This window comes from Scyliorhinus canicula, chromosome 5, assembly GCF_902713615.1.
Source record: "Scyliorhinus canicula chromosome 5, sScyCan1.1, whole genome shotgun sequence".
Taxonomy (NCBI): domain Eukaryota; kingdom Metazoa; phylum Chordata; class Chondrichthyes; order Carcharhiniformes; family Scyliorhinidae; genus Scyliorhinus; species Scyliorhinus canicula.
This window is the reverse complement of record NC_052150.1, coordinates 127,929,346-127,947,167: the sequence shown is the minus strand read 5'-3', so window position 1 is coordinate 127,947,167 and position 17,822 is coordinate 127,929,346. Positions and strand designations below refer to the sequence as shown.

At 47.8% G+C, this 17,822-nt stretch overlaps 1 protein-coding gene across 2 annotated transcripts in view; it reads right to left on the bottom strand.

Annotated features, from left to right (window-relative positions):
* Positions 1 to 17,822, bottom strand: part of si:ch211-197h24.6 — a 170,279-nt gene that overhangs the window by 22,151 nt on the left and 130,306 nt on the right. For both annotated transcript variants that reach the window (XM_038797610.1, XM_038797611.1), the window contains exons 21-22: positions 16,934 to 16,991; positions 7,694 to 7,747 (exon numbers count right to left, since the gene is read on the bottom strand). In XM_038797610.1, the coding sequence (XP_038653538.1) occupies positions 7,694 to 7,747; positions 16,934 to 16,991 (112 nt within the window). The remainder of the gene's footprint in view (positions 1 to 7,693; positions 7,748 to 16,933; positions 16,992 to 17,822) is intronic.

Below are 17,822 nucleotides of genomic sequence, written 5' to 3'. Positions count from 1 at the left end.
AGGATAAATTAATTACCAAGAATCTTATTTAACTTTTCTAACAGGTGTTTTAATGCTTCAAATAACAACTTGCAGCTTTAAAAATCTACTCTTTACTTCAGAGCTGCCTCTTAACAATGCACCAAACTTGCTAATATTCTATACCAATCTACTCGGCAGAATAGATCTTCCACAACACTGCATCAAGGGAAGTTAAGAGACTCGTACGTTAGTTCTTTTTTCAGGAGAAAACAAAATAAGACACCCAAGTGTACTTAATTCTCAGAGCGGCAGAGGAACTGTCTTGGTATATTGAGCATGCTTCATTTAAAGAAAGTGGCTCTAGAAACTAAAGATGATTAAAATGCAATGTAGCGTAATAACTTTTTGCAATGACTTCATTGTTCTCAAAGTTGCTCACATTTGTGCAATCAGGAAATCAGTTTATCCAGGATAGGATAAAATAAGTCATCTCACCATAATTCCCCTGGGAAAAATCTCAATTCTAGCTTTAGAATGATTCTCTTTCTCCTTCCCTTCCTCCGTTCTGCTACATCATAACCTTGTTTCAAGACAGGAAGCAACCAACATCAAGTTATAATAAAATTGTGTGAAAATCCACCTAGAAATTGAAGATTTGTGGATCATAGTTGGTAAGATAGTTCCAAAAATAAATGGTCAGTCTGGGAGAGAGATTCTACAAAGGCTGGACTTAAAATCAATGCTGCATCTAAACTTATTTTCTTTAGTCACTGTATTCAATCAGGAAGTATATTGTAGCAACACTGAATAAGAACATTGCGATAAACTTCTTGAGCGTTTACACCTTCAAGTTAAAATGAACAGCAGTGCTTAAAATACTCGCCATTTTTAAATTAATTTTTTCGAGAACCCAATTATTCCCTCCCCCCCCCAAATTAAGGAGCAATTTAGCATGGCCAGCCCACCTAACCTGCACATCTTTGGGTTGTGGGAGTGAAACCCACGCAGGCACGTGGAGAATGTGCAAACACCGCATGGACAGTACCCAGGGCCGGGATTCGAACCTGGGTCCTCAGCGCCGCAGTCCCAGTGCTAACCATTGCGTTGCATGCTGCCCCCTAAATACTCACCAATACTGACCACGTAAAGGCAATTAGGCTCCAGATAGATTGTTTATCCAGGAGGCTTCCATAAGTTTGCCCACACAGTAACCATTGTGCAGAGTGATAATTCATTTTACCTGATAACACTGATCCGGGGCAATTTAAGGGCTACTAACCAATGACATCATGGCCTTGATAGAAAGCTGACCAAGGGTCATGACACTCTCACTAAATTAAGCTTCCCCACCTGGCTATAACTCCCATCGCTTGTCCAGTCCATGCTGGAATAATGTGTTACGGCTCTTATCACACGTAGGTCTGCCGCCTACTCGGACATTTCTTTCTCCTTTGAGTTTATCACCTTGTTCCAATTATCTCACCTCTCATTTAAAATCCTTGATCTCTACTGCCCATGCCAAGTTTCACAAGAACATCTTCACTGTCTTAGTCTTTGCCACCGAGTGGCTTCTCAACCTATGATTTCAACCTCCAACTAAAATCATGCTCCCCACTGAGCTCATTGAATTTCTCTCCTCCCTTAATCTCTCCTCCTGTATAACCTCACCTACCCCTATTCATAGCTACTGGCACAGCCTTGCCATCAAAAGTGGACTCTCTGGTCCCATTGTCAGTCACAGATGAGGCCATCGCTGTTCACTTCCTTGAATTGCATCCCGCCTCAAATAAACCTCTAACCAATTTACTTACAACTGCACTTTCAACTTCCCAAAAGGTCTTCCATTCATCATTTTCTGTATCTACCCTACTGATCTTCGAAGTCAACACCCTCACCTCTAATCACTTGTCCATTAAAATTATACTGATTTTGGTTGTTCCCACTTATTCATTTTTACAGTTCTAATGGAAGGCTAAATAAAACCAAAACATTATTTTTCTGTTTGCTCCACAGGTGATCATTCATCTCCTGTGTATTTACATCATTTGCAGTTTTTCTGTTTTATATGCACTGAATATTATGTCTTCCTAACAAGTGCTGGACTGACAGATTCCACTATGGTTTCACCTGCATACATGCCAGGCCTACAGCATTCAGACTTAACAGACCGAGCATTGAGTTTTGTTACCGCAAACTCATTCATTTTGTTAAACATTTTTTTATGTTTTGCAATTATTTACACTAGCTTTTGTCATGGATAACAATAATCAAAAGGAAAAAGACAAAAGGAAAATAAGAATATATTAGGCAAAAGGAAAACCGGAATCTATAAAATGGGAATACGTAGAGGAAATAATGAAAGAGCATAAGACTTAGGAGCAGAATTGGACCATTCAGCTCATTGAGTCCCCTCCGTCATTCAATCATAGCTGAAATGTTTCTCATCTCAATTCTCCTGCCTTCTCCCCATCACATCCGATCCCATTATTAATCAAGAACATATCTATCTCTGTCTTAGGATCGTCCCTTTAGTCGGAGGCTGTACCCTCGGGTTCTAGATTTTCCTATTCGTGGAAACATCCTCTCCACATCCACTCCATCCAGGCCTCTCAGTATCCTGCAAGTTTCAATAAGATGCCCCCTCATCCTTCCAAAAACTCCAACTAGTACAAACCCAAAATCCTCAATCGTTCCTCATATGACAAGCTCTTCATTCCAGAGTTTATTCTTGAAAACCTCCTCTGGACCCTTTCCAAGGTCAGAACATCCTTCCTTTGATACGGGGTCCAAAACTGCTCACAGCACACCAAATGGAGTCTGACCAGAACCATGTACAGCCTCAGCTCCATGCTCTTGTATTCTAGTCCTCGTGTCATGAATGCTAACATTGCATTTGCCTTCCTAACTGACGACTGAACCTGCACGTTAACCATAAGAGAATCGTGAATGAGGACTCCTATTGTGCTTCTGATTTCCTAGCCCTTTTTCTCCCCATTTAGAAAATAGCCTGTCCAAGTCCTTCTGCAGCCCCCGTTTCCTCAATATAACCTCTGCATATCTTTGTATCATCTGCTAACTTAGTAACAGTTCCCTCAGTTCCTGGTTCCAGATTGTTACTGGATATTGTGAAAGGTAGTGGTCCCAACACCGACCCGAGGCATGTCACTAGCTGCCATCCTGAAACAGACCCCTTTATCTCAAGTCTCTGCCTTCTGCCAGTCAGTCAGTCCTCTACCATGCCAGTAACTTACCCTTAGCACCATGAGCTCGTAACTTATTTAACAGCCTCCTATACAGCACTTTATCAAAGGCCTTCTGGAAATCTAAATAGATCATGTCCACTGGTTCTCTACTATCTAACTTTCTTGTTAACTCCTCAAATAATTCCAACATCCCCTTGACGAAACCGTTGCTGACTCAGTCCTATTTTATCATGCACTTCTAAGTATTCCACAATCTCATCTTTAATAACAGACACTAAAATCTTACCAATGACCAAAGTCAGGTGAACCAGCCAATAATTTCCAGTCTTCTGCCTCCCTCCCTTCTCAAACAGCGGTGTTACATTAGCCATTTTCCAGTCCTCTGGGACCCTCCCTGCCTCCAGTGATTCCAGATCACCACTAATGCCTCCCCAATCTCCTCTACTATCTCCTTTAAAACCCTGGGATGTAGTCCATTACTCCAGGTGATTTATCCACCTTTAGACCTTTCAGTTTCCCCAAAACCTACTCCTTAGTGATGGCCACGACACTCACCTCTGCCCCCTGATTCTCCTGGAGCTCTGGCATCCCACTGGTGACTTCCACCATGAAGACTGATGCAAAGTAACTATTCAACTCTCTGCCATTTCTTCATTTCCTATTGTTGCTTCTTCGGCCTCACTTTCCAATGGTCTAATGTCTATTCTTGCCTTTCTCTTACCTTTTATATATTGAAAAAAGCTCTTCTTTTATATCTTCTTTTACATTTCTAGCTATCTTACCCTCATATTTCATCAATCCCCCCCCCATTGTTTTTTTAGTTGTCCTTTGCTTGCTTTTAAAGGCTACCCAATCCTGAGTTCCCACTAATTCGTGCCACCTTCTATGCATTTCCTTCTGCTTTTATGCTGTCCATGACTTCCCTTGTCAGCCGTGGGTTTTTTTAAAATTTAGAGGACCCAATTTTATTTTTTTTCACAATTAAGGGGCAATTTAGCATGGCCAATCCACTTAACCTACACATCTTTGGGCTGTGGGGGTGAAACCCACGCAGACACGGGGACAATGTGCGAACTCCACAGACAGTAACTCGGCGTCAGGATCAAACCCAGGTCTTCAGCGCTGTAGGCAACAGTGCTAACCACTGCACCATTGTTGAGCCCTTGTCAGCCATGGTTGCCATGTCCTCCCCTTAGCAGGTTTTCTCCTCATTGGGATGAAATCATGTTGTGTCTCCTGAATAACCCCCAAAACCTCCTACCATTGCTGTGCCACTGTCTTCCCTGCAAGGGTCCCCTTCCATTCAACTCTGGCCAGCTCATCCCTCATCTCTTTGTAGTGTGGCCATCTTAAATGGTGTCCTGCAAAGGATGCTGGAAGAATTGGCCAAGTTGGAGGACAAGCAGGCTGTAGCTCTGAATAAACAAATCTGCAGCCCAGACTTTGCAAAGTAACACAGGAAAAAGACCATCCAGGCCACCCCAGGAAAATACAACTGTCCTGTCAATCACACTTGTTTGTCAGACACAGCGGCACCTAAACTCCTTATTTGGAAGGGTCTACATGCCCCCAACACTTCCAGGCATGGCCACTGAGTTCCCACCCCACAATCGATGTGGCAGCCCGATTGGACTTGACCGATCGCAGTGATCATGCCCTGATCAATTGATGGACAATGACGCAGAGACCACCCACCAAAGAACACAAAATCCAAGCAGGTGCTGCACCACCTTAGAATCTCTCTGTGCAGCAGCAACCAACAACGGTGACCCTTCACTGGCCAAAAAAGACCATCCACGACAATCGCAGAAGGAAGACCAGAGCCAAGGGCGAGGAAGACCAACAACCAACCATCAAGAACTGCAAATCTGCGGGTCACAGATATCGGCCATATCTGCCCGGTACTTGGCAGTTAAGTTACGGTCTTGTGCAAACTAGCTTTGTAGTTAACTTATGTTGTATTGATTGATTAACAGTAATAGTGTGATAGCGAGTAAATATTGAATTATTGTATGAAACAGACTTGTAGTCAATTGTCCACCGTATACGGGTTAAGACACACTGTGGTTTAAGCACAACAGTAGTTATTTTTATTAATTTGTAATAGTGTTAGCTGATAGCTGACTCCAGCTTCTCCCTCTCAAACTGCAGAGTAATTTCTATCATATTGTGGTCACTATCCCTAAAGGTTCCTTCACCTTAAGTTCCCTAATCAGGTCTGCTGAATTACACATCACCAAATCCAGAATTGCCTGTTCCTTAGTGGGCTTCACCATAAGCTGCGCCAAAAAAACCATCTCGTTGACATTCCACAAATTCCTTTTCTTGGGATCCGCTACCAACCTGATTTTCCCAGGCCATCTGCATACTGAAGTCCCCATGATTATTGTAATATTTTCTTTCTTATATGTATTTTCTATCGCCCGATTTATTTTCTACTCCACATCCTGACTTCTGCTGGGGGGCCTGTACATAACTCCCATCAGGGTCTTTTTTCCTTTGCAATTCCTCAACTTTACCCACACAGATTCTATGCTTTTGGATCATATATCGCTTCTTGTTATCGATTTAACTTCATTCCTTACCAACAATGCAACCCTGCCCCTCTGCCCATCCTTTCGATAGGAGACATATCCTTGGATATGAAGATCCCAGCCCTGATCCCCTTGCAGACACGTCTGTGATGCACACAACAATGTAATGGCCAATTTCAATGTGTGCAACAAGCTCATTTACTTTGTTTCATACACGACATTGACCGCCCCCTCTTATGGTATGTCTCCCTTTTTTGGTCTGCCTGAAGTTAGATTCCTGCCACCTTCTATACTCTCTGTTCTGTCACATCTTCTGGAAACTTAACTAACCTCTCCTGAGCCTTTAACCAGTTTGAAGTCATCATTAACCTGCACTTCTACCCTCTCCTTTAACTTTAAAACTGAACCTTCCACAACCCCCACTATTTTGTTTAAAGCACTTTCTACAACCTTGGGACAGGGAAGCATTTATACATTCAAGGGAAAAAAAGATATGTACAGGTAGGGGGCCTCCATCTTTGAGCCCCCCCCCACCCCGTAGGTTGATTGCCATAGCTGTACTGTTTCATTTGTGTCCCTGCTGCCTCCTTGTACTACAACATACCAGGGGGACGTGTTTGTCGCTGGTTAGGCATGCTTCAGCGTTGCTGTGTGGTCACTATGGTTGCCCACGTGTGCCTTCGCCCATTGACTTTCCGGCTTCTCTGCCCTGCTTGCCCTGTTTCTCTTGCCGTCTTCTCCCTCCCTCCTGTTCTCTCCCCCTCCCTACTATTCTCCCTCCATTGTCTGATTCTGTCTTCCCTCCCTCCCATGGTTGCTGGTCACGGACAGATTTCGGAACAGGCTGGTGAATAGCTTCTACTTGTTGCGGCAAACCTTCCTCTGATCCCTGAATGTTGTATTTTATTTTTTTCCAATTTGCGAAAGTCTGCCAAATCGGAAAGCCAGTCTGTGGCCTGGGTGTGTGTGTGTGTGTGTGTGTGTGTGGGGGGGGGGGGGGGGCTGCTGATCGCCAACCGAGCAGGAGTCTTCGACGGACGATAAGGGAGGCAAAGACAATAGCGCCTGCCTCACTCAAAAACTCTGGCTGATGCGATTCTAAAGACCGCCACTAGTGGGTATGATTCCAGTTTCACCCCGACAACCTTTGACATGGCCTCGAAAAATGATGTTCAGTACCTGACGAGTCTGGGGCAAGACCAGAAGATGTGGGTGTGGCTGGCCGGGCCTCCTGGCACCGTTCACATTTTGTCCTGCAAACTCATCATTTAATTGCACCACTGAGGTACTGTCAGTCTACAATATCAGTACTTTATCCTATAATTGGTTCTAAAAAGTAACTGCAACCAAACTGTCAAATTCAAATCAATTAGTGTGCAAGGATGGATTACTCATCCTTTGTTCATATTTTCTTCTAATTTGAAGAAAGGTTTTCAATGGTATGCTCAGAAAGTAGTGAAGAAACCAGAAATCACCCAAGTAGAAGTTTCAACGAACAAAGAAAATAGACATCTATGACAAATATTAAAATGTGGAACATACATGCAGAACTTGCTTCAGCCAGGTAGATTGCAAATTACAATTCTGGTCTGGAGAGTTGCATTCCCCACTCCACAACTACTGGCTTAAACCAGCACTGCAGTACATCTGCAGCCTTGGAGATTTGTTATCTCTGGAGATATGTCTGCAAACTTTTAAAGTGTGTTTATTCAGCTCTTATTTACTTTCATGTTTGTCATCTACCATTTTTGTCAGAATAGATTCTCAAAATAAAAACTAACATATTTAAGATCACCATGAAACATTTTTAAACTTTTAGCTGATCATCTATAATCCGCTCTGTGCAGCATTTTGGAATAATTGGTCTTTAATCCACTGATTTAACTTGTAAAATAAAACTGCAAGTTGTCATTACAATGTGGCCAAAATGCTTGGATTGCAATTATAATTCTTGATTCCTTTCATGTTCTTCAAAATTATTTATTTTGCACTCACCAAATATTTTATAATCTCCTTCTTTATAATAGCTTCACGTTTGGCAGGATCGGGCTACAATATAGAAAGAAAGATTTTCTCTTAAATATTGCTGTAGTTGTTACTTTTCAGTACATTTGAAACTTTTTCTAAATTAGAAATCACAACGGTAATGCCAAGCTACAGTTATGGAACACAGATAATTGTGTTTTGTGACCTTAAATGAACAGCTTCAATTCATCCACAATAAGGAGGTTTTCCTTACTGTAATAACATACAGAAATTTAAATTAAGCTTACTGTAGTTTTGTACCGTTATTTGCTCTTTTCTCAATTTCCTCTTTTTAAAAAAATATTTTTATTCTGAATATGTAACAACAAACAAAATAATCAAACAAATTTCTACAATTTTAATAAAACTATTCCCACAACCCAGCCCCACCTATCCCATATTCATCCACTTTCGTCCAACCTCTCCCCAACATATCAGTTGCTGACGACAAACAGCTCTTTAAAGAAGGTAATGAATTGCAGCTACCTAGAGTAAAACCCCTCCTCCGCACTTTATCTTTTCCAAATTCAGGAATTCTGACAAATCCCCAGCCATGCTGAAGCCTTAGTTAGCACTGATGCCCTCCATCCGAGCAAGACTCGCCTCTGATCAAAACATCAGCCTCTTCCCTTCCTGCAGCACTGGCAAGTCCGACACTCCAAAGATCCTCACTGTTGGGCATGGCTCCACTCTAACTCCCAAAATCTCTGACATTGTTTCGATAACACCACATTCAGAAGCCTCGCAATGTTGGCCGACAGCTGCTGGCCCTTAACCAAACATAAAATAATTCTTTTTTTTATAAATTTAGATTACCCAATTATTTTTTCCAATTAAGGGGCAATTTAGGGTGGCCAATCCACCTACTCTGCACATTTTTGGGTTGTGGGGGCGAAACCCACGCAGACACGGGGAGAATGTGCAAACTCCACATGGACAGTGACCCAGAGCCGGGATCGAACCTGGGACCTCAGCGCCGTGAGGCGGTTGTGCTAACCACGCCCTTAACCAAACATGTCTAATCCTCAGAAATTATCCCCGACAGTCACCCCTCCAAATGGGTTGTCAGCACCTTAGCATCGGCATTCAACAGGGAGATGGGCCTATGTAACCCACACTCCGTAAGACGCACGGTAGCACAGTGATTAGCACAGTTGCTTCACAGCGCCAGGGTCCCAGGTTCTATTCCCACTTTGGTCACTCTCTGTGCGGAGTCTGCACCTTCTCCTTGTGTCTCTGCGGGGTTCCCCCGGGTGCTCCGGTTTCCTCCCACAAGTCCCGAAAGAAGTGCTGTTAGGTGAATTGGACATTCTGAATTGTCCCTCAGTATACCCGAACAGGCACCTGAGTGTAACGACTAGGGGATTTTCACAGTAACTTCATTGCCGTGTCAATGTAAGGCTACTTGTGACAATGATAAAGATCAAAGAAAATAAAGCCTGTGCCAGTATGGCTGTCCAGATCTCCCCCCCCCCCCCCACATACTGTGGCACTCGTACCTTCTATGCCCTCCGGCAACCTGATGATCCTCACATTTTGGGGCCTGGAGCGATTCTCCAAGCCATGGGCCTTCAAAATCTACTGCCTACACGCAACATCGCCACCTCTGCCTCCAAAGAGGCAACCCGATCACTGTTCTCTGTGACCGTTTCCTCCACTTTCTGAATCGTCGAGCCTTATATAGAGCATAATACCTTGTATTATGCAGCTGTATAGAACCTTAGTTAAGCCACACTTGGAGTATAGTGTTCAATTCTGGTCACCACACTACCAGGAGGATGTGGAGGCTTTAGAGAGGGTGCAGAAGAGACGTACCAGGATGTTGCCCGGTATGGAGGACATTAGCTATGAGGAGCGGTTGAATAAACTCAGTTTGTTCTCACTGGAACGACGGTCCTGATACAGGTCGACAAAATTATGAGGGGCATAGACACAGCGGATAGTCAGAGGCTTTTCCCAGGGTAGAGGGGTCAATAACTAGGGGGCATAGGTATAAGGTGTGAGGGGCAAGATATAGAGTAGATGTACGAGGTAAGCTTTTGTACACAGAGGGTAGTGGGTGCCTGGAACTCTCTGCTGGAGAAGGTGGTGGAAGCAGGGACGATAGTGACATTTAAGGGGCATCTTGACAAATACATGAATAGGATGGGAATAGAGGGAAACGGACCCAGGAAGTGTAGAAAATTGTAGTTTAGTCGGGCAGCATGGTCGGCACGGGCTTGGAGGGCCGAAGGGCCTGTTCCTTTGCTGTACTTTTCTTTGTTCTTTGTACCTCCAGCCGTTGTTCCACCTTGTCCAAAGTTACACGAATGGGAGCCACTGCCTGCCGCCCCCCCCCCAAAAGTCATCAGAAACTACTTGTCGGTGCTTCTTAAACTCCTGTACAAGGAATTCTACCAGTGTCTCAGTTGTCCACTGAAAGGGCAACGATGACACGGGGCCTCCACCATTTTCCCCCTCCTGCAACACGAGGCCTTCCCAAGTTAGACGAGGACCCCTTATTCGATTTGTTCCTCGTATTATAACCTCCAGAAATCACACGCAGGAGGAGGAACCAAAGCTTTCAATTTATACTACTTTGCTCTCCAAACAGCATTAAACAGGCAAAACGGGTCAAAACCAAACCCCAGGCAGGAGCCAACTTATGTGCGACTGTTCACCTCATGGCCGCCACAGGAAGTCTTCTTTTCTCAATTCTCAATGTGCCATTGAAGGGTTATTGAGTGCAATTGGATCCTATGGGTTGCCACATAGCAGTTATTCCTATTTCATATGTCAAAGACTGTCAGTTACATAGAACAGTACAGCACAGAACAGGCCCATCGGCCCTCGATGTTGTGTCGAGCAATTATCACCCTACTCAAACCCACGTATCCACTCTATACCCGTAACCCAACAACCCCCCCCACTTAACCTTACTTTTTAGGACACTACGGGCAATTTAGCATGGCCAATCCACCTAACCTGCACATCTTTGGACTGTGGGAGGAAACCGGAGCACCCGGAGGAAACCCACGCACACACGGGGAGGACGTGCAGACTCCACACAGACAGTGACCCAGCCGGGAATCGAACCTGGGACCCTGGAGCTGTGAAGCATTTATGCTAACCACCATGCTACCGTGCTGCTAACCCTAACCCTAACATGATCATGTCGATTCCAGATTCTGAATTATTTGTTTGCTGAAATATCAGTTTTGGAGCTAGTTTTGCAGCCAACAAAATCCAGAGACAGAAGAAAGAAAAATGGTTATGCAAGTTATTCAAAAAATAAAAGGATTAGCACAACTATGTTATAAAAAAGTACTTAAAAATGGAAAGTGAGCTGACAGAAACACAGGGTGAGCACAATTGTTTACAAAGATTACAAAATGCTGATGTTGCGCAAGAGATGTCTGACCTAAATATAGCCTTCCAGTGAAGTGGAGTTAGAAGGTGAAGGACTCACTTCCGGTTGTGGCTATGCGGAGCTAAGCCGCACGTTTGGCAGCTCCCGCCAGGAACGGACTTTTGGGCTCTTTTTAGGGCCCCCAGCGGTACTTGATCGACGGTTCCCGACGTGGGACGGTGTCAGCAGCAGATCCCCAGTGTTCTATGGTCTGGACCAGGAGTGGGGCCAGCGAAATAGCGGTGGCAGCGCCGAGGAAAAAGCGGGGGAAGAAAAACAAGATGGCGGCCAGCGGAGGCCTCGAGGAATGGACGTAGTGGGCGCAGGAGCAGCAGAAGACTGCTTTCGGGAGCTCAAAGTGAAGCTGCTAGACTCGCTGAAGGCTACTATGGACAAGCTGCTGGCGACGCAGACAGCCCAGGGGGTGGCAATCCGGGAGCTCCGAGAACCAGCCTCCGAAAGAGAGGATGAGGTCTCGGCCCTCGCGGTAAAGGTGGAGATGCATGAGGCGCTCCATAAGAAGTGGCAGGAGCGGTTCGAGGAGATGGAGAACCGGTCGAGGTGGAAATATTTGCGGATCCTGGGCCTCACCGAGGGGTTGGAGGGGTCAGACCTGGGTCCTATGTGGTCGTCTTGCTGAACTCGCTGATGGGAGCTGGATCCTTCCAGGGGCCCCTGGAGCTGGAGGGGGCCCACAGAATACTGGCCAGGAGGCCCAAGCCGAATGAGCCACCACGGGCGGTGCTGGTGCGATTCCACCGGTTTGTTGACCGAGAGTGCGTGCTTAGGTGGGCCAAGAAGGAGCGGAGTAGCAAGTGGGAGAACACGGTAGTGCGGATCTACCAGGACTGGAGTGCAGAGGTGCTTAAGCGGAGGGCTGGGTACAACCGGATGAAGGTGGTGCTCCACAGAAAGAGTGTGAAGTTTGGCATGTTACAGCCGGCACGTCTGTGGGTCACCTACAAGGACCGGCGCTTTTACTTTGAGTCCCCGAAGGAGGCGTGGGCCTTTGTGCAAGCCGAGAAGTTGGACTCTAACTGAGGGTCGGGGGCGGGGATTTGTATGTAACTATGTTAACTTTTGGTGGGGGGGTTCTCTGTTTCATGCTGTTTTATGCTGGTTGTGTTTTGTTTCTAGGGCGGGTGGGGCGCTGTCTTTTTGCGTGGGTTCGGTGGATGGGCTCGAGTCGGGGGGTAGACTTGGAGTGTGGGGAGCTGGTGGTGGGGGCCGACAAGGGGAGCTACCCTAGAGGAGGCGGGGTCAGGCAGGGGGAAGCACGGGCTTTTCTTTTGTTTCCCGCGCTGAGGGTGGATGGGGGCGGGGTCGGAGCTGAGAAGCACAGGCTTTTTTCACCGCGCAAGAACGGGAAGAGGAGGGTCTGCTGATGGGCATGGGGGAGGAGAAGTAGCCCCACATTGGGAGGGGTCGGAGGTGTGGCAGGAGTCGCCGGGGTCAGCAGAAGTTAGCCGTGCGGAACGGGCCGAGGAGGGGGGTGCTGGCCTGGGGTGGGCAGGGGATGGGTTATGGCTAATTGGCAGGGGAGGGGGGCAGGGAGCCCTCTGATCAGGCTGATAACTTGGAATATGAGGGGGCTGAAAGGGCCGGTCAAACAGGACCGGGTGTTTACGCACCTGAAGGGGCTGAAGGCGGACGTGGCTCTGCTCCAGGAGACGAACCTGAAGGTGGCGGACCAGGTTAGACTGAGGAAGGGATGGGTAGGCCAAGTGTTTTATTCAGGGCTGGATGCAAAAAATCGGGGTGGGGGGGGGGGGGGGGGGGGGGGGGTGGTGGCGATCCTGGTGGGAGGCCCGCGGCGGCTAAGGAGTTGAGGGGGTTTATGGACCAGATGGGAGGGGTGGATCCTTGGAGGTTTGCGAGGCCGAGGGCCAGGGAGTATTCATTTTTCTCCCACGTGCATAAAGCCTATTCCCGGATCGATTTTTTTGTTCTGAGCAGGGGGCTGATTTCGAGGGTGGAGGATACCGAGTATTCGGCCATAGTCATTTTGGACAATGCCCCGCACTGGGTGGACCTTGACCTGGGGGAGGAGAGGGACCAGCGCCCGCTCTGGCGCCTGGAGGTGGGGCTGCTGGCGGATGAGGAGGTGGGTTGGCGGCTTCGGGTGTGTATCAAGAGGTACTTAGAGGCCAATGATAATGGGCAGGTCCAGGTGGGGACGGTTCGGGAGGCATTGAAGGCGGTGATTAGAGGGGAGTTGATTTCCATCCGAGCCCATAGGGAGAGGGGAGAGCAAAGAGAGAGGGAGAGGTTGGTGGGGGAGATGGTGAGGGTTGACAGAAGATACGCGGAGGCTCCAGAGGAGGGATTGCTGGGGGAGCGGCGTAATCTTCAGGCCAAGTTTGACTTGCTGACCACCAGAAAGGCGGAGCTCAGTGGAGGAAGGCACAGGGAGCAGTGTACGAATATGGGGAGAAGGCGAGTAGGATGCTGGCGCATCAGCGGGACGCGGCCAGGGAGATTTGTGGAGTGAAGGATAGAGGAGGAAATGTGGTGTGAAGGGGGGTGGACATTAATGGGGTCTTTTGTGGGGAAGAGGGGGGGGGAGAAATGGGGCGCTTTTTGGACAGGCTGAGATTTCCGAAAGTGGAGGGGGGCAGGTGGAGGGGCTGAGGGCGCCGATTGAGCTGGAGGAGCTGTTACTGGGATAGGCAGCATGCAGTCGGGGAAGGCGCTGGGGCCGGATGGGTTACCAGTCGAATTTTATAAAATGTACGCAGACCTGCTGGGCCCCCTGTTGGTTAGGACCTTTAACGAGGCAAGGGAGGGGGAGTTTTTGCCCCCCGACTATGTCACGGGCGCTGATTTCCTTGATCCTTAAACGGGACAAGGACACCTTGCAGTGTGGATCATATAGGCCAATCTCGCTGTTAAATGTGGATGCCAAGCTGTTGGCGAAGATCTTGGCCATAAGGATAGAGGACTGTGTGCCGGGGGTCATTCAGGAGGACCAGACGGGGTTTGTGAAGGGAAGGCAGCTGAACATCAATATACGTAGGCTTCTGAATGTTATAATGATGCCGGCGGTAGAAGGGGAGGCGGAGATAGTGGTGGCATTAGACGCGGAGAAGGCCTTTGATAGGGTTGAGTAGGGGTACTTGTGGGAGGTGCTGGAAAGGTTTGGGTTCGGGGAGGGGTTTGCCAGTTGGGTGAGGCTGTTATATGAGGCCCCGATGGCGAGCGTAGCCACGAATAGGAGGAGATCGGAGTACTTTCGGTTGCACCGGGGGACGAGACAGAGGTGTCCCCGTCCCCCTTGCTCTTTGCATTGGCAATTGAGCCCCTGGCCATGGCGTTGAGGGAGTCGGGGAATTTGAGGGGTCTGGTGCGGGGTGGGGAGGAGCACCGAGTATCACTTTACGCAGATGACTTGTTGCTATATGTGGCGGACCCAGTGGGGGGAATGCCGGAGGTGATGAAGATTCTTAGGGAATTTGGGGGTTTTTCAGGGTACAAGCTCAACCTGGGTACGAGTGAGTTGTTAGTCGTGCACCCGGGGGATCAGGAGGAGGGGATTGGTAGGCTCCCACTGAAAAGGGCAGGGAGGAGCTTTAGGTACCTGGGAGTCCAGGTAGCTCGGAGCTGGGGGGGCCCTACACAAACTTAACCTCACAAGGCTGGTGGAGCAAATGGAGGAGGAGTTTAAAAGATGGGACATGTTGCCACTGTCGCTGGCGGGCAGGGTGCAATCAGTCAAGATGACGGTGCTCCCGAGGTTTTTGTTCCTGTTCCAGTGCCTCCCCATCCTTATCCCGAAGGCCTTTTTTAGGAGGGTCAACAGGAGTATTACGGGATTTGTATGGGTGCATGGGACTCCAAGGGTGAGAAGGGTGTTTTTGGAGCGGGGCAGGGATAGGGGGGCTGGCGCTGCCCAACCTCTGTGGATACCATTGGGCTGCCAACGCAGCGATGGTGCGTAAGTGGGTAATGGACGGGGAAGGGGCAGCATGGAAGAGGATGGAGATGGCGTCCTGTGTGGACACGAGCCTGGAGGCGCTGGTAACGGCGCCGTTGCCGCTCCCTCCAACGAGGTATACCACGAGCCCGGTGGTGGCGGCTACCCTCAAAATCTGGGGGCAATGGAGACGGCATGGGGGGAGCTGGGGGGCTCGACGGAGTCCCCGATACGGGGGAACCACTGGTTTGTTCCAGGGAGCATTGATGGCGGGTTTCTTAGCCGGCACAGGGTAGGTATTAGGAGGTTGAGGGACCTGTTTGTAGATGGGAGGTTTGCGAGCCTGGGTGAGTTAGAGGGGAAGTTTGGGCTCCCCCCGGGGAACATGTTTAGGTACATGCAGGTTAGGGCGTTTGAAAGGCGGCAGGTGGAGGGGTTCCCTCTGTTTCCCCCACGTGGGGTACGTGACAGGGTGCTCTCGGGGGTGTGGGTTGGAGGAGGGGGGATTTCGGACGTGTACCACGTAATGCAGGAGGTAGATGAGGCCTCGGTGGAGGAGCTGAAGGGTAAATGGGAAGAGGAGCTGGGTGAGGAGATTGAGGAGGGGACGTGGGCGGATGCCCTGGATGAGTGAATTCCTCCTCTTCTTGTGCGAGGCTTAGCGTCATACAGTTCAAGGTGCTACATAGGGCTCACATGACCGGGACGAGGATGAGCAGGTTCTTCGGGGGCAAAGACAGATGTGCTAGGTGTTCGGGGAGCCCAGCGAACCATGCCCATATGTTCTGGGCATGCCCAGTGCTGGGGGAATTTTGGAAGGGGGTAGCAAGGACAGTGTCGAGGATGGTAGGATCCAGGGTCAAGCCAGGCTGGGGACTCCAATTTTTGGAGTTGCAGTGGAGCCGGGAGTGCAAGAGGCGAAAGAGGCCGGTGTCCTGGCCTTTGTGTCCCTAGTAGCCCGGCGGAGGATTTTGCTTCAGTGGAAGGATGCGAGGCCCCCAAGCGTGGAAGCCTGGGTCAATGATATGGCGGGGTTCATCAAATTGGAGAGGGTAAAATTTGCCCTGAGGGGATCAGTACAGAGGTTTTTTAGGCGGTGGCAGCCTTTCCTGGACTTCCTGGCAGAATGGTAGGAAAATAGGCCGGCAGCAGCAGCAACCCCGGGGGGGGGGGGGGATTATTTTTTGTTGTTAATACTGTTTTCTTGTTGATATTTTCGGTTTTTGATATTTTGTGAAAATCTCAATTAAAGTTATTTTTTTTTAAAAAAAGGTGAAGGACTATCGTACCAGGGTATGCAGATGACAGGGTGAGGTGAATGGGATTAAGTTATTTCCCATTTAGCATACTGGGCACAAAAGTCATGAGTGAAAGGTGGGAAAGTTGAGGTTAATTCTCTTAAAGAGGCAGTTGCAGGGAATTCTAAGAGAAGTAGAGACAACAGTTGTTGGTTTGTTCAAGAGGGAATTCAAGCCTGGGATGGTTGCAGAAGAGAATGTAAACTGAGCAATGAATTGTAGCAGGGATCACAGGGAAGATATTACTGCGAATGGAATGAAGATGACACGGCTAGATTAGGAGAGGTAAGCAGGATACTACTTGGACATACTTGATATCTCATGAGGACAAGTTTCCTGTCCACTGAAGTGCAGACAAACCTCAACATATTACTGAAGACATTTTCCAATTAACACATCACACCAGGCTGATAGCAGAATTAAAACATGAAGGCAAACTCACAGGTTACATTAAATACACCTCTAAAATGTTACAAAATGACCACTGAGAAGAATATAGGTTAGTTTCAGATTCTTAAAAAACTAATGCTTTATAAGCCTTTTAAAATTAAAACACGAGTTGCTTTTATGGAAACTATTCATTTGCAAGAATTTTAAAGACTTTGATTTACCTTTGCCGATGTCCGAACACTGGTATTGGATCCTTTGTGGTGATCGTCTTTACTGCTCCTATGGAAGAAAGATCACTTTCACATCTTCAATATGGCATTGTGTGGTAACTTGAGACCACAAAGCAGATAGTCGAATGCGTTGTTTACAAGAAGGAACTTCTTTATGTAAATAAATAACAACGTTTAGCAAAAACAGTAGCTCAGCAGAACAGTAGTAATAGTAATAATTACGAAAACAGGAGCAGTAGTAAAACAGGTCTTGCTTACAGGTCACCTTCCTGCAGATTGAAAAGTCTGCACATGCTCAGAACCTTCAACAGGTGCCAATAATACAATTACATAAGAGAAAGGCTCAAAATGACACAAATACACACTGGAAGATCTGACGCAGAGATTCCAACTAACTAAGGTCAACAAACTCATACCTGCAGCTTAAAAACTTCCTACGGAAGGAGACAAGGACATGCCTGCGACCACTACGACAGACACAATTAGAAGAGCTACTGGACGCAGACATACTTGGCAGAGGGAACTGTAGTGACATGTACGAATAACTGCTAGAGAGGGCCGATATCAACTGGACACGAGGAGGAAATGGGAGGAAAACTTGGGGTTCGAAATAGGGTGGGGATTCTGGAGCAGAGCACTGCACTGCACAGGGTAAACTCAATCTCCACATGCGCGAGGCTCAACCTAACACAGCTAAAAGTGGTAAATAGAGCACACTTGACCCGAATGAGCAAGTTCTTTCCGGAGGTGGAGGATAGATGCGAACGGTGCCAAGGAGGCCCGGCCAACCACTCCCACATGTTCGGGTCTTGCCCCAGACTTGCTGGATACTGGACAGCCTTCTTCGAGGCAATGTCAAAAGTGGTGTGGATGAGGGTGG